Here is a 22905-nt window from a genome sequence, read left to right on the forward strand (position 1 = left end):
CCAATTAATATACTCACTGTTTTCCTCATATTTTCAACATTTAGCCGGATTACCTGGTGAATATAGCTTCTTTTAGTTTCTGTGGTATGAAAAGGCCCTTCCTATGTCACATGCTCTATTACTGGCGTTTTTAATGACGAACAGGTTCACTAACCACAAGGTCTAAATAGAGTCCTTGCTTAAACATATGACTATTTACAATATGAATGTTTATACAAGAACAAATTGGCAGCAAAGGTATTCTTGTTAAATTTATCCTCTGGATCAGTTACTTCAAATTGGATGGCAATTTAAAGGCTATTTTCAAAAGCTTTTTCAGGAATTTTTACTTCTTACATGAGGAATCACATGGCTCTTTAGACAGGGTTAACTCAGGAAAAATCCCTCTCTTAAGCAGTACTTGGACTGTCAGCAGCGGGACATCCCTCTCCCAATGTTACCCTTATCTAAAATAATGTTGAAATTACTCTGACTGCTCTCCTTTAAACTGTAATTAAATAATGAAATTTCAACTTTAATAAAATTACTGAGAGCACAACAATGAAATGAGTCACAATTGTTAACTGTTAAGCCTCGGAAATTAGAGAGCCAAAGCTTTGCAGTAACAGGAATGGACCCAACTGTCCACAAATGAAATCCAAGTGGTTTGTAAAGTTAATGGACTACAACAAACAACTGATTTTTTGTTTTTATTTGGTTAAATTGAAGGAAAGAAAAAGAAAAAGCACACCACAAAAATTATGCAAAAACTGCATTCCAGATTGATCAATATACCTAGCTTTAATGTGCAGCCCTTTGATGGGATTCTTTAAAAGATTTGGGTTTTAGTTTTTTTTTAAAAAAAAACAACTGCTGAAACAGAAAAAACATTGTTTTTCAAAAAAATACATGGCCATCATTCTTTAAACTTTTTTCTTAAACTTTGTAAACTTTTAAATAAATGTCACCCCCAAATTACACATACATTATATGAATCTGAAGAAGCCCTTCAAATGAATGTACGCATGTTGTAAAAAAAAAAATCATTGCATAACTGTATCTTTAACGTAGTTGGTATGCTAAACTAGTGTCTCCCAACCTTTTAGAAGGTGAGTCTCTCCCTATTAGATCAGTAGTGTTCCACACATCCCTCAGATCACTCCTTTCCGATCTTTGGTGAAAGATGCTCCTATTTTCCATCTCAGGAATGCTACTCCTGCCTCTTAACAATCATCTTCAGATACTTAGTACAGTGGCACATGACATGACTCTGCGCAGAGCCAGTACAGGTCCAGACTTCTTATTTGCTTAGTCAATGCTGGTTCTTCATCTAACCTACAAGACGCTCAATGTCTCATCAGCAAGGCTTTTTTTGCTGATTGAATACAACTGTAAGGCAATTAAAGTTTAAGCATATCATTTACTCCTTTTTTGCTGAGCTATTTAGTTACTGCTTTTAGAAGCAAACAAAAAGGCTAGAATGTTTACTGTTCCAATATAAAAGAACATTTTGAGTAATATGGGTGGGTGTTTTTTAAACCACTTACTACCATTCTGGCATGCCAGGTTGAGACTGCTATGGCAGGCAGGGATTCTTGGTCGTGCAGACCAGAAGCCACACCACTGCTGGTAGCAGGGGGTTGGCGATTCTGAAGGATGACTCTGAGGTTAGTCATTGATTGATCTCTTCCTCTATCTGGGGGTAGATGTGTCCATTTAAGAGGGATTTCAGCTGCATGGATTTAGAAAGCCTTAAAGAACAGCTGGCTCTTGGGTTTTGATTCAAAAGGAAATGCAATGAAAGTGACTGGCCTCCTTTGCATTTAAGTGTGGGAAAAAATTATTCAGGATAAAGAACAGAAACCTTCATGACTGTATATATACTTCACTGAAACAAGCAAGTGAAAGCACTTAACATCATTAAACTTCACTGTTAAAAGACAACAGTTGGCCAATTCTATTTATTAGAAGTCTAAATATGAAATAGTACAATCCAGGTGAGTAAAGTAGTTGCATGTTGCTCAAACAAAATACTTCTGCAAAATTTGCAATCGAAGATTTAATCAGTGAATTTAAATGTCAGGCCAAAAAATTAACAGTCAATTCAAAAAGGGCAAAAGTTTTGCACATCCATTCCATGGCTTCTAAGTTCACCCGTTAGTTTCAGTCAGTTATCTGCAAACACAAGCTATGCGCAGCTCTAACAAGAAACACTGCACATGGTTTCTTAAAGTACAACAAAAGCAAAACTTGTAATCAACATGTTTGTATATGAAATAAAGCTAAACTCACAGAATGTGAGCCAACCACCACACACCGTATTTTTAAACCGCATCTCACCCTCATTGTTTCAGTAAAAAAAAAAAGTGTATAAACTGACCCTTATTTTTTTTAATGACCTGTCCACTCAAAAATTCTAGAATATTCACGCTTTTCAACAAGAAAAAAAAATTACATGGTAATTATCACAGAGTCATGGAATGGCTGAGATTGAAAGGCACCTCTGGAGGTCATCTGGTCCAACCCCCCTGCTCAAGCAGGGCCACCTACAGCCAGCTGCCCAGGCCTGCGTCCAGACAGCTTCTGAGTATCTCCAAGGATGGAGACTCCACAACTTTGCTGGGCAACCTGTGACAGTGCTCGGTCACCATCACAGTGAAAAAGTGTTTTCTGATATTCAGGTGTGGAGCCTCCTGTGTTTCAGTTTGTGACCACTGCCTCTTGCCCTGTCACTGGGCACCGCTGAGAAGACCCTGGCTCCATCTTCTTTACACCCTCTAGGTATTTATACACTTTAATGAGATCCCCTGAGCCTTCTCTTCTCTACAGATTTTCATTCTAACAGAAACTGTACAGCAGATGCCATAAAAAATGACGTTGTACAACATAAGTTGACCTGGCCTCCAAAAAGTATCTTTTGTGTTAAAATATGGCTTCTGTCAAATAAAATCATTGAAATTGATAAAATTTGTAAAGGCGAAGAAGTCAGCTACAGTGAGTTGACATTTCTCCAACACACTACTTAGTTCCTGGACTTCCTGTTTTTTCTTCAAGAAATAACTTAGGAAAAAAGAAGCAAAATGGAGACCTAGCTGAAGGCTTGTCGATGCACAAACTTGCCCTGTTCGAGAAAAAACACATGATTTAAGACTATTTTTAGCTAAACCTGTCAAAAAAAGCTGCAGGAACATTTAGAAACAAGGTTTACATTGATTCAGTTTAAAATCAATAGACTTAATATAACCCTAAATAAGACAGAAACTAAAGAATTCAAAAATCTATCTGGACACTTTTTAATTAAAATCAGTTTAAAACTAATTCAACCAATTCATCAGCTTTCGCACCCTGCACATTTAGATAAAGCTGATGATTCAAGTCACTGTATCAAGGGGATGAAAGAATACCTAGCAGAAGCTGGAAGAAAACAGCATAGGGCTTGCAACCCAATTGTTTTGCTAAAGGGTGAGTGAAATGCTGAGCAAAATTAATCTCTAAACTCAATGGAAATTTTAAGACTGAATGGCATTTACTCTTTATAAACAGACACTAATATATTGTCTCTCCACAGATAAACAGCAAATTTACCTTTTTCTATTCACTACACAAGCATTCTGTATTTGACACTGAATTCTCAAAAGAATGACCACTTTCTAGGACTGAGAAGAAGCCAGGAAGAATTCACGGTGGAATGCTATCTTCAAACTTGCCACAGAAGGACACTGAATGATATCTGAAATAGCTAGGAACAATGAAAATGATGAAAGTGAAATATGAGAAGTTTTATATTTATTCAACTGACCAAGCAACAGCACAGTTTTATGAATCAAATATGTTCAGATTCTTGTGTAAACTCAGTAACAGTTTTGGGTTTGGTTTTGTTTTTTGTCTTCCTGGCTGTGTTTTGGATTTTGTTTCGGGTTTTTTGTTTGGTGTATTTTAAAGTTGCTTCCAAGAAATTCAGCAAAGTAGACTGAAAACCAGTAACAACAATTATTATGCAATTGAGTCTTCTCTCCATTACTTATCACACTGCATTGCTGTTTCTAATTCCATTTCTTCATTTCAACCAATACAGCCAGAAAGGATGCTCCTGAAGTTACTTATCTATACCTTTGATAAACATCTGAAACATTTTACTGTTTAAAAGTAACTGTCTTCCTGCCAGATATTTTTTACCTTTTCGTATTTGCATAAAGAAAGCTCTAAGTGGTTTGGTAGTTTGTACAACACGTCGTATTCACTACGCTTCAACAACATATCCATTTATCCAAGCAAAAAAACCTTTCATTTATTTCTTCTTAGTAACTCAGTGTAAATGGGCACTAAAATTAGACATTATCAATTCCCCTTATGATATGAAAAAGCATACACTGAAGTATTCATATGAATAACCCAGCTAGACTGCTTCTGTAGTTGGACAGTCTCACATCACTGTGGTACTTACTAATCATCTCTGCGTGTCTTCTCTTTGAAACACTGTGTTATTGCTGAGCTATAACAAACAAACCATGTATGGCTGATTATGCTACTGCACTAACAATTACAAGTTGGCCCTTTTCCATTTTGTTTGTTAAAATCTTCATTAGTCATGTGGAAAGCTACTAAGCCATACAGAATCTAAGTGTTACAAAAACGTATGGAAGTGTTTAGGAGTAAAAACAATCCATTTAAGAATTTATGTTTCTTAGCCACAGGACTAAAACGCATACTAAGTAACAGAATTAAATTAACAACTAAGTGGTCTCTTACCAGTAAGTAATGCACTGTCCTTCTACAAAAGTAGTAATATACAAACACCTTAGCCAGGAATTTATGGATGGTCATGGCAAAAATCTTTTGCTTTACATAAGCCACTAAGGTAAGTTTACTTCATCTTTACTTCTTGAAGTCTTAAAAGTAACTATATTATCATTTTACTGTGCTTTGTGCAAATCTTAGACATACTTACAATGTAGCCTGTCTAGCAGAGTTGCATTGGGTATTAATTTAGTTCAAAAATGGCATCAAATTAACATTCTAAATAATAAAAAACCCAAACCAAACAGAATCCTCGTCACTGAAATCAACAAACGGATCACTAAACATAAAACCAGAAGTTTTCCCACAAATAAGGAAAACGTCAGTTTGACAGTGCAGAAGAGAACAGCAGTACAAGTACCAAGATACAGCTACTACTGCACTAAAATAAATTTAAAATTCTCAAGGCTAAGAGGCCCCTACAGCCAATAATTTATCAGCACAGGAAAAAAAAATCCTCCAGGGGGGCAGAAGGTGGAACAAAGAGCATGCATTCTATCCAATTAAAATATTTCAAAAAGAGGGAAAGCTACACATTATAATCTTAATTTTGAAGAGCCTATGGTGAAAGGTGTTATTTAAATTGAACAAAGCCAGAGCCAGTTTTTGGGACAGCCTCATGGCTCTCTGGGATATAAGACTACACTGCTGCGTACAGCTGGCCAGCTCCAGTAAAAGGTTGTGCAGCTAAGAAGAATACAAAAAACCCAATCTGCGAATTTATAGTATATTTGCATGTTTCTGCATTATTTCTCTGGTCACTGGGCTGCTTACAATTCCCCAAATCTAGAGGGAAAAAAGCAAAAGTTATCTTTAGAATCTGTGTGAGATACGTGGAGCACGGAATAACCATAAGAACTTGCCAGGCATAGTACAAATTGTAAACCCCTCAGATGTGTCAATAAGGTCAGGTCATAGTGCATAAAGAGTCATATATAAGGGAACAGTACAACTGCTAAAAGCAACCACAGAAATAAAAGAATTAGGATGTGTTGACAGGAGGAACTCAAGTTTAAAGTATTTCCCCACAGCCCACAACGGGGGAAACCCACTCCTTGTAAGATCTGTAAATACTCAGCATGTTTTTACTACAGCGTCCATTAGTGATATTTATACACAGTGATGACCTCATTCTCTAGCACAGTGAATGAACATGAGAGGAAAAAAAAATATTTTGGTTGTGTATTTATCAGCATTTGGGCTCATTTAAATACTACTTGAATAACAATTATCTTTCTCAGCTGAGCAGAGCATCAGGTTGGCAGACTGTGCTTCGCTTCTTCTCAAAGTGACAGTTAACCTTGATATCAGTCTGCAAAGTGCTCTGTACTGGCAGCAGAATAAAATTATCATTATCATATAAATCATAAAGATTCTACTGAAACTGAGATAGCTGTCATCCCTCAGCTATTTGTATTCAGTAAGGAGCAAAGCAGGTTGTTGCAGAACATCTTAAAAATGCATCATCCTACAGCCACCACGTTACGGGCTTTTGAGGCTGTATTTGTGGCTACCTGAAGATGTATGCCAAACATACATGCCAAAACCCTCACAGTTAATATACATTATTAATTAAATATCTCTCAGGGAGGTTTGTAATGCAGGAGGTCATTATACTTGAATCATGATTTTAAATCTGATTTACATTACAGTAATTCCAGACTCAAATGAGATTTTCGAGTTGATTATGTGATGCCTGTCAGCTAGACAGTTTCCCATCCCAATGATACCTCTGATCACTTGATCTTAGTCTTCAAAGACTACAGTTTACAAATTAAAAAAAAAAACAAACACAAAACACAAACCCTAAAACTGTAATTCATTTAATGGCTGGCTGAAAAGTTGAAATAGTCCTCTCGCATTGATGCCTCAATGCTGCATTGATAAACTGTTGAGGAACATACTCAGACAGCCAGGATTATAGTAGTTGTGCCCACAACAGCCCATTGAAATGCCATATTAAGTAGATGCTTCTTCCCTTCTAGGCAGCCCAGACATGGAGGGAAGGAAGAAAATTGAGTCATCTTCTCTAAAAACTTCCCACCTTCAAACACGCAATGACAAGTGACTGTGAAAATGTTTACAGCCATTTTTGATATGACACTTCATTTTTGTAATGTGCACACTGTGTGTCAAAGTGTTTTACTGTTCTTGCTGCTACCGACAGGACGTTGCTGTGAATGAGACATGGCAGTGAAGCAAGCCCTCTTTTAGAAATATTTTTATAGACTGACAGGTCTTATTTTATCTGTAACAGAACACAAATAAGACAAGCATCTAATTGGGGGGAGGGGGGACACTGGGTGTTGGCGTTTTTCCCCCAGTAGAGCTGGCTATTTTCTCTAAGCCAAACTATGGCAGATCTTACACAAGTACCTCAGGAAAGGGAGAGGCAAGACAAAGAACCTGCTCTTTGTACCCTATGCACAAAGTGACTCCAGAGGATTGTTTCTGGCAAGCAACATGGCAGATTGTATGCATGAGATACAAGAAGCCACGGTTGTGTTTCTGACGCAGCCAGCAAAATCAGTCCTCCGGGATGGGAGAGGTGCAGTGCCAAATAGTGCACTCCGACAAAGTGTTTTGAATGAGCAAGCCCGAGTGTCTCCTATGATGCCTGCTCCAGAAAAATGAACTTACTCCAATATAACATGGATCAAGGCTAACGTTTATTCACTAATCAAAGCCAGACACTCTTCCATAATGCTTATCTAGTAATCAAAAGCCAGACACTCTTCCATAAGAAGTCCAGTCAAGAATGCCTTTTTCTTCAAGCTATCCAACCAAGTCTGAAATAACAGGAACGGTCAGTCCATTTTCATGCTAGAGACTCAAGTCAAAATGCCTGTGCAACATTCAACCCCACAGTTTAACCCAGCCAACAGTTTAACCCAGAAGACGTAACGAATCCCATCCAGTGTTAACTTTACGTTGCCACAAAAGCTAGCGCTGCATTAACTGTAGCAGTTCTGAAACCAGTTTCCCTGTGAATCCACCCTGGCTGCAAGCCCCAGATTGGAAACTTTCCCCAGTTTGCAACCCTAGTCTAAATGCCACAGCTACGAGCTTAGCAATCATTTATATCAAGAAATATGAAAATGCATGCTAGGCAGACATCTAATTTTTCAATCATAAACTTCTCTGAAAATTAAATACGTTACATTCCATCCATCCTCTTTTGAAGGGTTATAACATGCCTAATTTTATAGGTAATACATATATTTATCCTGTTTAGGCTACCTAAGATACCAAATAGTGAGTGCATGCAGCATTTTTTAATTCTCTGGATCACATCTATGGTAAAATGACCTTACAGTTGATACCATATAGTTGTTCTAAGCATATCGTAATTACCTCAAAAAAAAAAAAAAACTAGTCAGCTCAGAAGTGTAACATCCTAAATGCCGCCTTCTTATGTGTAAACAGACTAATCATAAATTAGTGTAACAACACACTTACTTGTCACTTTAGAATAAGAACACCTTAAAATGTAAAATAAATCCAATTTGTTACTACAGGTTTATATGCATTACCCATATAATTATGACCGACGCAGAAGATACTGCACTGTTGTCGTAGAAAGAAAATAATTTCCTTTGGCAATTTTAAAGTTTAGTAAGAAGGATAACAATCTTTATTAGATTTATGATGTGTATCTTCAGTGGTGATTACTGTCAATACCTCCCAAACAAAAGTTAAATGGAACATTGGCTAATCTTGCAGAAATGAAAAAGCCCTCCTTCCCCCTAAACGAACCTATACTAAAAACAAGGCACTCATTTTGAAAGAATGAAATTATTTGCTATTTCTCCACTGAACAACAATATTCTTTTCTGATAATTTTCATTATGAAGCGTCATTGCTAAATTTTATACAAAAAGACTACAGCCAGAAAATACAGAACAAAATGCTTTTAAAAGCTCTAAATTTCATAAAGGTTATACTAAGCTCCAAATTTCATAAGGATTATACTAAGTTTTAAATTAAAAAAAGAAAAAAAGCAGCACCCAAACCAGAAGAAAACCTTGAGAAATTTAAGCTTTAACTTGTCAGCTGTGTCAAGTGTTACTGAAAGAGTAACTGCTCTAACTGTGTGCTGCTTATTCTTCAAATATAACTCAATCTCCTGAACTAAGCAGAAACCCTTATATTTCCATCTTGGCTACAGAGTCACCATCTTGGCCTCCACAGTATTTATAACATTAAAAGGCTAAGTGTCAAGAAAGCATATTATCACTCACCTATAGCCTTCTCTAGGCACAGTATGCATCTCAAGTTAATAAAGGCCACATAAATATGGCTTTTGTGCAGACCAGACAGTAAATTATGTATTTAATTACATATTTCTCCCTAAAAAACAGAAACAGTTGGCTCTTTGCTATTTTTGTTAACATTAATCAGAGGAAACTTCAGATTCTGGCATAAATTTGACTATCGTATAAAAGGTAATATTTAAAATACATAATGCCTTACCACACAAACACGGGCTGCCATATGTGAGGCACTGCTAAGCATGGTTTCTATTAAGCTGATACACAGTAACTGGCTTCTCTCCAAGCAACATGGAAGTGTTTAAAAAACCCTGTTTAATCCAATTCCACAGCTTTGAAACAAAAATAAAGTGCTGCAAGAACTGTTAAAATGAAAAATTAAAGGCATGTAAATAAGTGAAAAAAAAATTGTCAGAGAAAATGAAAACAAAGATTATTTCAAGTAGATATCTTAATTGTAATTAGCAACATTTGGCATGTGTTATGATATGATTCAAAGCTGCAGCCAATTAGATACCCCAAAAAGCTTGTAACAAAGCTGCAAATGTGTAACTACAGCATAAATAAGTTTTATTGCACACCAAGAAAACAGCACCCAGATCAATTTCATAGTTTGTTTCTGAAATGCTGTAAAGCATGCTCTGTTACTAGTTCATGACTTTTTAGTCTTAAACTACAGCTTTTCTGCCAGGAGATTTTGGAAAACAATTTCATTAAATTCATACTATTAATTGTAAATCTCCACACATTCCATGTCTACCAAGAATAAAAGATGAATTACAGCATTGCCTTAGACTGTCATGCCTATGTAAAAACAAAACAAAACCACCACCACCAAAAAGCTAACACAAAACCAAAACAAAACAGAAGAATAAAGTGCATAAGTTAACAGCTATTAAAAGGCTGTAGAATTGTGGTATTGGAACTGAAAAAGACTGATTTTTTAAAATAGATTTCCAAGGAGAAAACAAAACTTACTTTCTTTTTTTTCTTTTTTTTAGAAGGAATAAGAGGTACACAATGGCATTCAGGAAATGACATTAATTTGTCAGATGCTTTTTTAAAGTTTTCTTAAAAAGGAAATAATTTTTAAGTATTACACAGGAGAATCGGAGTTCAATTTCTGATCAAATGTGGGTGTACGGAAGACAACAGCATTAGGCACTTCTGAGATTGTGCCATTTATTTAAGGAAACAAATACTTCATTATCAGTAATGCTGTCAGTCTCAACCAACAGACAAAGTACCTTCCATTTCCCCCATTTATTCAGTAATGAGTAATTTACTAAAGGGTAATGAGTTGCTAATAAAAGCATGTTTCTTACATGATTATCATGAAATGGCAGGGACTGCTTGTTCAGTGCAATAGTACCTACTACAGTCATGCTTTCAAACAACTCTGCTCTATCAAATTTCTGTAAAGAAATTGATCCTTACATAGGTTTTATAGAAGTCACTAGTCTACATTTAGGAAAAAAAAATAGGAACACCTCCCCCACCCACGAAATAGCTAACTAAATTTAAAAGCTACACATTTAGATATTTCTTTGCAAAGACTCCTAACAACGATGCGAAGTCTCAGGCAACGTGGTTTTTGTTTCCCTTGCTGGCAAGCAATGACTGTTTACTTAACATGTTTATTTTAGGGTTTGGAGGGGGAGAGGCTTTTTTGGTGTTTTATGAGGGCTGTATTGAGGACATTATAAAAACGCGCATATATGGTATCAGTTTTATGTTATAAACCAAATTCAGGCTCACAGAGGAAAAGAACAAAGAACTTTGTTTAGCTATGTAGGAGAGGGCAAAAGAATTGTCTATGGAAAGTAGTCTGAAAAATTCTGGAGCAGAAAGGATTGGGGACTGCCCTTGTGCTTCCCAGGAGACTGATTTACAAAGATCAGCTGCAACTCGATATGAAACCACTGGAAGAAAATTTCTCTGTTCAGAATTCCCCAGGCTAAAAACATCTGAGTGTTTCTTTTTACCCTCGTTAAGAGTCCTCCACTCCACCTTCCCCATGCTTACAATTTAAACTACAGCTTTACTAATCTTGTAGACTAAGCACATTGCAAATAGCAAGGATCCCTTCCATGTCCTTCACAGGCTCCTTTTTGGGCACTTTTCTGCCCTTTCCTCCTCAAGGAACATGTGATTGTCACGACCCCTCCTTATGACCCAACCTCCGCTCATTTCCCTGCTTCAGCTATCCCATGGGATGCACTCTGGCATCCCCCTGACCTTCCAAATCTGTGCTCACACAGTGCTCACTGAAGTACTCCCAGTCTTCTTTCACACTATTTTATCTTTTCTTTTCCTCCTGGGAGAGAAGTTGTCACCATTTGAAAACCAGGAGAACTGGCAGAAATCATGTGGAGGTATTGTTATACTGGGAGGTATTAATGGGTGTTGTCAGCCAGTTCCTTACTTCATCATCAGTGAGTGAAGTTGCCAGTCTTGGCAAGCAGCCAGTGGCAGGTTTCCTTTACTGCCTTCCCTCCACACTGCTCCATCTTCATGAAAGTTTCTAAGGTTTCCAGCCACCAATGCCCACAACATATCCTGAAGCTTTTGAGTGCTGCAGCTAATCAATCCTAAAATCACCCCACGACTGCAGGAAGAAACAGGACCAAGTAGGTAGTCACAATTCAGTTTATTCAATTAAAAAAAAAGCTCAGTGCTGTCTAATAATTTTTCATATCAAACATACCTTTTCAAAAGTAACAGATCAATAAAGAAATATCAGCTATATTTTGGATGGCCTTCCAACTACGCTGCGTCTGGACACATGGAAGACCCATGAAAAGAAACATCTGTGCATTATTTTTTAAAACAGATGCTTTGTAAACAATATGACATTGAAAGGTCTACAGTCACTTTCACAGTAAAAATGAACATGTATTTTTAAAAGATGGTTCAGTACAGTGAGGTGCTTCAAACTTGTGCAGGCACAAGTGACACTGTCCTGCACTGTCTTAAAAGAAAATAGCTAAAGGAATTAAAGGATTACAATAAAAAAGTAACATGACACTTTTCATCCAAGGTACCAAGGTGACACACTCAAAAAACCCACCAGCTATAAAAAACAGGCAAGCTAACTCAAGTAATAAAATACAGTATAGTTGCTATTACAAAGTATAACCCCAGTGCAGTCATTAGCATGTTTCGGGGACATGTTTCTTGCTGCTTTTGAAGCAGAAAGGGAATCAGAATTAAAAAAATAGAGGAGTTGCAATGAAAGCTCAAATACATTTTACATTCATTCTTATCCTCAAATGGATGTTGATACATCATAGATTTAAAAACAACACAGTTCTGCACATTAATATCAATTGATTCTAAGCAAAACTTAATCAAAAAGTTACGCAATTTGCTGTAAATTCTTAAGAGGCCCGGCCAAGCAAAGTTATATACCATTTTCTGTGTCACATTTTCTCTAGAAGGTCACAGAAAACTAGCAGCAAATCAAAGTACGCCTATGCAGGCAGAAGGTAAACTCCATGGGTAATGTAATGTAACAGGAAGAAAGCCCAGATTCATATGAAGGAGGCTGGAAATGTTTGTGAGGAGAAACGTTCAAAGAAAGCATTCCTTATTCCGGTTTTCATCCAGCTCACACATTAGCATCACGTGCGTCAGAGTCACGTGCCTATGGCAACAGCCTGACATACTGACATCCCTAACTCAAACAATCAAAATCACTGATCACAGTTCCTTTTAAAAAAAAAATACAAGCTGCTAGATCTTGGGGCTTTTTATCCACTTGAATTTTGTGCCTAGATCCTCCTTCAGTGAAATCCCTATCAAAAGAAATATGACTGGGTCTTTCTTTAGCCAGAGGAGCCACTATACTCCCACACTCCTTTTAAGTGGTACGACAAACTCGAGGTATGATGCCAATCACCTTCTGCGCTTCCAGAGTTCCACGAAGGAACCAGCAAATAAAGACATGCTGTTCTGTGCCTACGCTGCCTCAAAATTTCTCCTTTGGTTATAGAGCAAGGAAGCACCTCACTGAAGTAGCCTGTGCATTCTGCACAAAAGAACTCAACATGCATCTCTAATAGCGCAGGAAGCATCTATGGGGCACGCTGACCTCTCTCCCTAAGCCAAGCTGAATAATTTGCCATTACACTTGGCTCTTCTCTACAGCACCCCAAAAAGAACTGTGTTTTCAGTGTTGCGGTGTGATTAGTTTTCATAAACAAAATACTAGGATCAGATATGTTTGTTGTTTATCAATTTTGCAGACGGTATAAGAAGCAAGGAATTAATGTAATGATTCCAAACTAATAGAAAAGACTACATGCAGGGTTCTAAATTGATTGTTTTGGAATGAGAACCAGTCAATTTGCCCATTACGCTGCGCAGACCTTTAAAGCATATTTCTGAGCCTCAAGCATCACCCATATTGCTAGAGGGAAAGAGAAATAAAACGTATAAACATAAAAGGAATTGCAGTAAATACACAGAAAAGAGAAGAATGGTGATAAATATGCTAGAGAACATCAAAAGAAAACACAAAGAGGAGGAGAGGGAACAACAGTGACTTAACAGGAAAATTTTGAGCAGTTGCTCCAAGTGGTGTCCACAGAGAGCTGCTATGCGCTTTGTGCTGGCTCTCCTTGTTTCCAGCTGCTAAGTTCACATTGAAAGAAGCTAAAAATACATTAAATACTTTCCAAATATTATTTTCCCATGTAAGCAATTGGTATAAGTTGTCACAGAGATGTTGTTCTCTTGCCAGTGAGAAGGGAAATGGTATACAATGCTGACAATAGAAGTTGTATTCTATGAAATCTATTGTCTTGGACAAGATGCAGTCCAAAATAAGGTAAAGTTTGAAAAGACATTATTTTAGCTACAAAAATCCCTGACTATTCCCCTCTCCCAGTGAGGCAATAAATGAAAATGATACTTAAAGATGACGCTTTTATCACCCGTGAGAAAAGGTATACTCTGCACTGCTCAGAGGTATAATATGTGCAACATTTCTAGCAATCAAGCTTTGGTATTTCAATGAGGAAGAAAAAAAGAGTAGAGTGGCAAACATCTACAATTTAGGTATACTGTCTCCTGACAAACTGAAACTCCACAGTGCTGCAGATTTAAAATACGAATGGTACCTGCTTAGCATTCAGGGCTCTCCTTGACAGTAAATTCATCTCAAAAAAAAAAAAAAAAAAAAAGAACGGGAGGACGGGGGGAGTGTGGAGACAACAGATACCAAAACCCATCCAGTTCTTTCTCTTAAATGTGAAGCTTAACAGGCTTTTTTACAACATGCCTTCGACCAAAAATAGCAGCGATTATACTGCTCAACTCCCACAACCCCCAACTTGACTTTTTGACACTTGAGACATTATACATTCTCAGTCCTGAGGGATGATCCAAAGTCTGGGGAGTCAAGAGGACTCTTCCCATTGCTCACAACGCAAACTACAGAATATGAAATACAACAATACCTAGGGAGGCAGGAAACTCTGATTTCTTATAACATTAAATCTTCTTTTAAAGCCAAACATGACAGATTTTTTTAGGGACTCAAATCCACAGCTTTCCACAGTTTTGGAAAGATGCTGCAAGTCATAGCAGTGATAATCTGCCAATTACAAGGCACATGTGCGAGCAAGACTTTTTTTTTTGTCTTCCAGACAAACAAGAAGATTATACAGCCTATTCTCTTTGTGGGGACGAGGCAGGGGAAGCGTTAAGATTGCAGCTGCTGCAGAAGTGGAAACTGCAACTCCCTTGGAGCTTGTACCGACTGTGTAGCCTAGCATGCCATTAATGGATGCTACTGTACTACAGTTACTGTTCCATTTTGGGTTTTTTCCTGAATGAGACAAACCTGAAGCTTTGGCCTGCTGTAGTTAAGGGGAAGTCTTACAACACATCTTGCAATACTTCCCCCAAGGTCCAATTCAGCTCAATATCCTGCCTATCAGAAGTTCCTGAATAACTACTTAGAGAGTATTCCTGAATAATACAGCTTTCCTTCACGTCTTCTGTGACATTTAGTTTTGAGATTTATCCCATTCCTATTGTCCAGTCATGATTTATTTTATATATAAAATAGGACACATAGTGAAGGCAAGTTGGAATCACAACCATTTCAAGTAGCCTACATCTGTAAGGAACTTATCTTCATGAAATATGTTTTTTTTTAATACAAAAATCTAACACCTTATTATAATAATGATCTAAATTTCAATAAAAACAAGAAAGGACACATCAATACTTTAGGGTAAGATATACTGTACCATAGCATGGCTTTCTTCATTATGCTGAAGAATCATGTCTAGCTGATGTATTTATTTTGTAATGTTTAACTATAATAGAAAATAGATGAAGTTCAAATGAAAACACTGTTTAGACTATGTCAACAGAGCATAAAACTAAATGAAGTGATTCTGTATTGACTATAAAAACATATTTGCTAATAGTAAAGTTACTAACGGTTATCTATCAAGATCACAACATGAAATAATTCTGCATCTTAAGAACTGTGTTAAAGCAGCAGACACAAAGTTAAATGTAATTTTTTTTAATTTTGCAAAACAGTGTCATGCAGTGCACTTTATTGCTATCTTATCATTAGTGTAAATAATTAAAAAAAAAAAACAGGAAAGCTCCAGTTCACTTTTTTTTTTTAATTGCAAGTCACAAAAGGGCTTTCCACTAAGATAGCCAATGCTCACTTTATACTCGCTAGCAAAAGAAAATCAAATAACAGTATCTTGTATACTGAAACAACTGCTTTGTTACCAAGGGAAGGATTCAGAAAACTAGAACAAATAACACCGCTGTAAAAACTATAAGCCTTTTAGGCTCAGTTCAAAGACTTACGCATTCTTCTACAACAGACTGAAGTTTTATATTCATCTCAGCAAATCAATCCACTAATAGGCATCAGTCATCAACACCTAAGTAAAGATCTGCCATTTGAAACAGCTTTGATGTGATTGAAGACTCACACACAGTCGTAAGTATGACAGAACAGCTTAGCTATTAAAATGTTTTATCTAGCAAAGAACTGTTCATCCTAATTGACTGAAATACTCTTTGAACACTATTATTGCAAGGCTACTTCACTACGCAGTGCTTTAGTACATATCCACTTGACTTATATCTTGAAATCCAGCACAACCACATCAAATCTTGTTAGAATATTTTCTCACACATACTTTTGTCAAGAGACCAAAACAATAAAGCTGACTGTCATTTTTACAACCAGTTGCTTAGTTAATTTGATACTGAAACAGACTGGGATTCATTATAAAAGCTGCATGCAATCAGCCATTTCTATCAATCTTTCTTTTTACTGCACTAATAGAATGAATCCTACTAACCACATCAGTTGAAATGGGTTGGCAGGAGTGGATGGAAGCTATTCCTCTGCACCAAGCCCAACCTCTCACGGCAAGAGGTGTGGTGGCAGAGGCTCCTTTAAGCAGCCCTGCGCAGCCCTGGCCCGGTTCCAACACTGGCCATATGTCAAGCTGACAGATAAGCAGCCAGAGACAGCCATCTGAAAACAACTGTATGCCGCCCTGGCCACAAGGCAGCGAGGGTTTCTAGGCCTACCTCATTACTCATTTCAAAGCCAATTTTAAACACATTGAAAGTAAATGTACCCGACAAAAAAAACACACCAACAAAAAACCCCAACCAACCAGCAACCAAAAAAAACCCAAACCACCAAACCAAAACACAAGCACAAAGTCATGATTAGAAATGCAATGCAATGATGTACTCTATTTCAGAAAGTTTCCACTGAACATCATAATTGATGACCAGAAACACAGTGAGAAGATTAATAATAGTTTGAGCCTATAACACTTTTCCTTCTCCATTATATTCATAGTGTGTTAACAATTTGCAAGAAAAAGGAACTGCGACCAAGATTACATTTTACAGAATCAAACAAAATGCTACTGACTTAATACCTCAAATGAAGGGTGTTTTGATTTTTACCCTGTATCTATTAATGCATCGTAGAGTTCACCAGTTTTTACCATTACTTTTGTTACCAGGAAGCATATCATACCAATTCCCTGTATGTAGGCAAACATTATCTATCCGCTTTTATTCCAAAATTACTAAATAATTAGCACAAAGCAATAGCTCAAATTTACTCTAGTTCCCTGTGCAATTTCCATAATTCCATATATTCCATTTCCATATTGCAAATTAATAAAATCCAGGTGAACTTACCTACAGTTTGGAGGAGGGTCTAATGTAATTTCTGCAAGTTCTTTCTGAATTCTTAAGAGAAAAAAAAAATATATATAGTCAGAACTTTTTTGCAAGACATTTCTTTCAGCTTCATGACACTTCTACAGCAATCAATAATAATAAAATACAATTCTTATAATTTCTGATGGAAAGCTGATACTATAAGTTTTCATTAAACTGCTCAAGAAAACGTTAAGCTAAAAATCAAATCTTTTCTGAAAAACAAGCCTCTAATCTGGGACAAGTTATGCCACGAGCAGCCACCTAGAAAATCCCACTTTTTCTACTGGTCGGGGTTCTCAACTCCTTTGCTCACTTACACAACAACTAAATGTCTCATATACCCTCCCTCCCTATTTCGCCTCTGCCTGTATGCCTCATAGCTCTTGTTCTCCAGAATATTTAACTTCTTAATGTATCTCGTACTGGCAGGGCAAAAAACCCAACTTGAGAGGATAGTTGTTTCTCACCCTCCCAGAAAGAACCCATCCCGGACTTCTCCATAACTTCCTCCTAGGTACTGGGGCGCTGCTATCAGGTCCCCCTGAAGCCTATCCTCAAAGGGAAGCGTTCCAGCTCCATGGCCAAGCTGGGGACCTGCCGCTCGTCTTGCTCTAGTGTGTGCTTTCCTTTTACTGGGAGGCCCAAAACTGGGTACACATTGTTCCAGATGCAGTCTAATGAGAGCTGAGTAAAGGAAGATAAATCACTTTACCTACCGACTATGCTCCTGTTAATACAGCCCAGGAGGCAGCCAGCCTTTGTTGCTGCCTCACGTTGGGCTTGCTGTCTGCCAGGGCCCCCACGTCCTTCTCGGCAGAGCTGCTCCCCAGCCTGTATCATTACAAGGGGTTAGCCCTTCCCACATGCATGATGTTACATTTGTCCTCGTTGAATTTTATGAGTTCCCTGTCAACCCTCTCTTGCAGCCTGCCGAGGTCGCTCTGAGCAGTAGCCCTGCCCCTGCGTGTACCAGCTGCTCCCCCTCAACTTGTTGTCACCTACAAAATTGAGAGTGCGCTCTGCCACATACACCAGGTCACTGATAAAGATGTGGCAGGCCAGGTCTAGTACAGATCCTAGCAGTGCTGCACTCATTATGGGCACCTGCTGGAGGTCTTCCTCCAGGCACAGCAACTTTGTTGTTAAGGAGTTCCAGATACTCCCAGGCTGACGCTCCCATGCCAAGTCCTTGAATTTCAGATCTCCGCTACATCTGGCAACAGAGGCTCTTTTCCGTTACACCAGCGCCTGCATGAGCGCCAGTATATCCCCCTCTGAAGAAACTTAAACATGCAGAGTAAGAGTTTACAGAGTTCCCAAAGGAACTTGTAGGAGTTTACAGTTCCCAAAGACTTGCCAGAGTATGATGCCATAAGCAGGACTGTGATGGCCACCTTCCCTATGAACTACGCCCAAGGCTTCTTTATAGGCTACCTCAGTGAAAAAACATGAACATTTAGAAGGAGGAAGGAAAAGAAAAACAATTCAATGCACCCTCAGTATTTTCTTCTTCCCTTCTCCTTCATGGGATTTCATGCACAGGACCAGATTGCTATTCCTGTTATTCCCTGCACTAAGAGAGAAAACCTGCACAATAGTACCACTCAAATTCCCGAGATACACACTCAACCCACAACTCAAAAGTTCAGGCCTGACCTGAAGTACACATGTGTCTTGTTAAAAACGACTACCACCCATTCTGCACATAAATATAGGCAAAGAAAATGGTTTATCAAAATAAACATTCAGGTATATTGGCAGATATAACATAAAAATGAGCAGTTTAATTCTCCGTATAAAGATCCAAACATAGTCTTACATGCTAAGGAGTCTCACAGCCACTATCAAAATTCCCCTTATGCCACTATGAGTTGATTTTATGGCTCTAACGAATAAATGAACCAAAAGCAGCAGAGGAACTGGCCTGAACCAGAAACTCCAATGCTTTATCATTCACATTCCAAAATAATTAGGACATATGTGGGCACGTAGGTAGATGTAATAATCATTTATTAGACCAGACAATATAATTGAAAAGAAAAACACTCTTTCAGTTGCTTTGCTTTTCTTCTAACCTCTGTGCACCCCAACCCCACATACACACACAACAGTTACTCCTGCAGAGGGGAAGAAATTTCATGTTTGTTTGTTTTTTCTACTCACTGAAATATTTACGTCTCCAGTTCATAGAATTTCCCCAATAAATATCATTCCTTTCTTGTCAAAACAGAGTCACAGGCTGGTTAATCAATATTTACAGCAAGTCACTGTAGTAACACTGAAAATCCACCACATTTTTTAAAAGGGAAAATTTGATTAGTGAAGTCTAAGCACAGGAAATGTTGCTTTTAAGAAGTTACTCCATTTAAACAATCCTAACAGTTAACACCTTTTAGAAGGGAGATCTTACCAGCGTAGGAAATACTTAAAATATTTCTTCTGTATATGACAAATTTCTACCGTGTTTTTGAAATTTATACTATCACAAATTCAAATCATGGAAAATCTAGGTAGCATGGAATCTTCAATTTCACGTTTTATGGGTTGTTTTGCTTTTTCTGCCTTTTGGAAAGTAGAGTCAGGGATTATTCCTTTGCTTTACATCTAGCAGTAAGAGCAGTCAATATTTTATTGCATTACAATGAGTCTGAGACACATCAAGAATGGATTGACAAGTGCAGCTTAAGTGCTAGATCAAAAACCTTATATTCTTCCTCCTAAATCCTAACCCACATCCCTTCCACTCTGAAAACAAAAGGGTGCAGAGCTCTCTCCTTTTCTCCCTTTGTTCTAGTCCAACCCAAAATTTCTAACTTCTAATGCCAAGAGCACTAAAATGGTCCTTTTTCAAACTTTTTCTGTGAGTGAGCAAACAAGAACAAAATACCTTTCTGCTTCAAGCGATAAAAATTGATCAGATAGTAGTTTCTGTTTATGTTCAAAAGTCCTAATTGCTCTTGCAAGCATCTAAGATAAGGTATGTTACGTTCATAATTATTTTTACACAAACAAGACACAACATATTAATATGATACCGTCCACTAATTGCTCCTCAGCAAGTTGTCCGTGTCTATTCTCCTACTGTGTGGCATCCCAAACTAAAGTTAATATATACACCTTACACCTCTTTTGTTGCAACCTTAGTTCACCTTGCATTCATGCTGAGAGCACATTCATAAATGGTTTCTGTGGAGCAGCTGACATGCAATAGCTTGTTCACATGTCACAGCATTCAAAGTTACAATTAAATCATCAGACAACATCCCAGAGAGCCTTGCACTGATAGAGACCTCCAATGTGCAAGCTGGCCTTTGTCTGCATGAGTTATTCCACTGCTCTGGCACTTGTTTCATATATCCATTGAGTTGCCCTCAGAATCTGACATAGGAGAGGATGTGCCTCATTTCCTTCACTGACCACAGAGGGTTCACCGCGAGAATATGTGGCCTCTGGCAATAAAATGTTTTTTGCAGGGTCCTTTCTGGCATCTCTTTCTTTGGATTTTCTGCCTCAGTACAGTTATGTTTTGCTATGTCAGAGAGGAAAAAGGACTCTAAATTAAAATCATATTTTTTATATATATCCAGTTTATATTTAAACTAATGACATACTGGTTTACTATATATTGGGGAGTGGGGTGATGGCAGGGGGATAAGCCCTTGCTAGTAATCAAAGCCCTCGGCTGTACACATAAGACATTTAATTTGCAGTGTCAGATCTGATACTCTTTGTTTGGTCTTAAAGAAGTCATTTGACCCCCCTCTCTCACATATATATATAAACTCACACAGAGAAATATTTTTCCCCTCCATTTTACTAACAGAAAAGAACAAACATAGTTGCCTTCCAGTAATAGTGCAAAGGTTAATCTGCCCCTAAATTCAGAAGCGTGAAAGTACACTGTGGATTTCAAATATTATTAATTCTCACAGACACGTATTTACTACTGTTCCAAGCCCGGGGGATTGTGTGTTGTTTCCTTCATGAAACAGTTAAAGTTCTCAAAAGCTAAGAGAGAACCAAACATGTCAGAGGATTTCCCTATATAATTAATAGGAAAATAAGCAAAATAAAGGACTATATGACAATGAGCTATTTTTACCACACCTACTTTTCTAAAATACATCATACCTCTTTACCCATAAAAGCCTGGTGAACCAATACTCCATACTAAAGAATATGCTATTTAGAAAAGACTAAGAACTGCAATCACTGGTATGTATTTCAATCTTACACAACCTGTGACTGAGCAGGAAATTGATCTAAAGATGGTTAGATTCATCATGGAGGAAAAGAAATATTCTCGCCTCCATACTAGATGCAAAATAAATGAGAAGGATATCTTTTATAAGAAAAAGCATTCCATACTTTGCCGTCATATTCAATGTGCTAAATATCATTCCCAAATTCCTTGAAAAGAGTGCTGTGATAAACTTCTCTAACAAAAAAAAATGGGGGGGGAGCTCTTTTTTTGTTGTTGTTGAATTTCAAACAAATTTAATCCATTACCTATTTGCTACTCCTTGAGATTGTGACTTCTTTCAATAAAGAAAAGGAAAGATTACAGCTGAAGCCTTAAAGTTTACAATTCATTGTACGCACAGATATTTATAAAAAAATACAATGCAGGACTGGGCACAAAGGTTGACAGATTTTCAACTATCAACTTCAGGAGTCGAGCAAAACAATACATCTATTTGTTGAGCTACTATGTCAGCCAAGAACGGTTACACTTCTCTCAATCCAAAGGTCGTGCTAAGATGTGCTACTTAAGAGGTAACAAGATGCCTGCTGTTTTCAAGGACAGCAATTCAATTCCATGTCTGAACTGTAATTGTGATATGCAGCGAGTTTCTCAATCTTGACATGTTAGGTAAGAAAGGTTGCTATTTAAGGTGATGCCCTCTGGGTGAGAAAAATTGAAGGACCGGTACACTGTATGACATACGCTGTAAGCTATTACACCTGTATAGCAGCTAGTCCTAAAAGTATTAGCAGGGAAGGACGGCATGTGATGGCATTCTGCCTTCTTGATGCCATCTATAGAAATGCTAAATGAAGAAACTCTGTCTCTTAAAAACAAAAATTTTACTCAAATACGAAGTCAAGTGGTTTCATATAGCCTCCATAATCAGATCATTTTGGAAAGCAGTAAGCTGCAGGAGTTACTCACACATAAGACACGGTAGCAGTTTACTTTTACACAAGCAAAAGTCAGCACACTGCTAAGTCTTGATTTACATAAAACCTAATGCTACTGGAAATCTTTGAATCTAACTGACTAGATAAACATACAAATAAAAGCCAGAAGTATTGCAAATACAGATGCACAAATCTTCATTCTAATCCAAGATATACAGTAGGTATCATAACGTAATCCAAAAATACTGTGACTACGATTCCATATGCATGAAAAAGCTTTTCAAGTGAGAAAATGTGACTTCCAAACTCAGGTTAGAATCAAGACTGTAGTCTGTGACTTTAGCTCCAGCACTGTGTTAACTTGCTGGTGTTCTCTGCTTTAAACAGGAATTAAGGAATCTTGACCGAAGTCACAACTGCAGCGCATTCTGTTGTTTGGGGTTTTTACTGATTTTAGCAGAGTTGACTCCTGTAACTA

At 37.6% G+C, this 22905-nt stretch overlaps 1 protein-coding gene across 3 annotated transcripts in view; it reads right to left on the reverse strand.

Moving 5' to 3' along the window:
* UBE2E2 (ubiquitin conjugating enzyme E2 E2) overlaps nt 1–22905 on the reverse strand; it is a 221201-nt gene that overhangs the window by 189824 nt on the left and 8472 nt on the right. For all 3 annotated transcript variants that reach the window (XM_064444277.1, XM_064444279.1, XM_064444278.1), the window contains exon 3: nt 17262–17312. In XM_064444277.1, the coding sequence (XP_064300347.1) occupies nt 17262–17312 (51 nt within the window). The remainder of the gene's footprint in view (nt 1–17261; nt 17313–22905) is intronic.

Source organism: Phalacrocorax carbo, chromosome 2 (genome assembly GCF_963921805.1).
Source record: "Phalacrocorax carbo chromosome 2, bPhaCar2.1, whole genome shotgun sequence".
In the NCBI taxonomy this organism is placed as follows: Eukaryota; Metazoa; Chordata; class Aves; order Suliformes; family Phalacrocoracidae; genus Phalacrocorax; species Phalacrocorax carbo.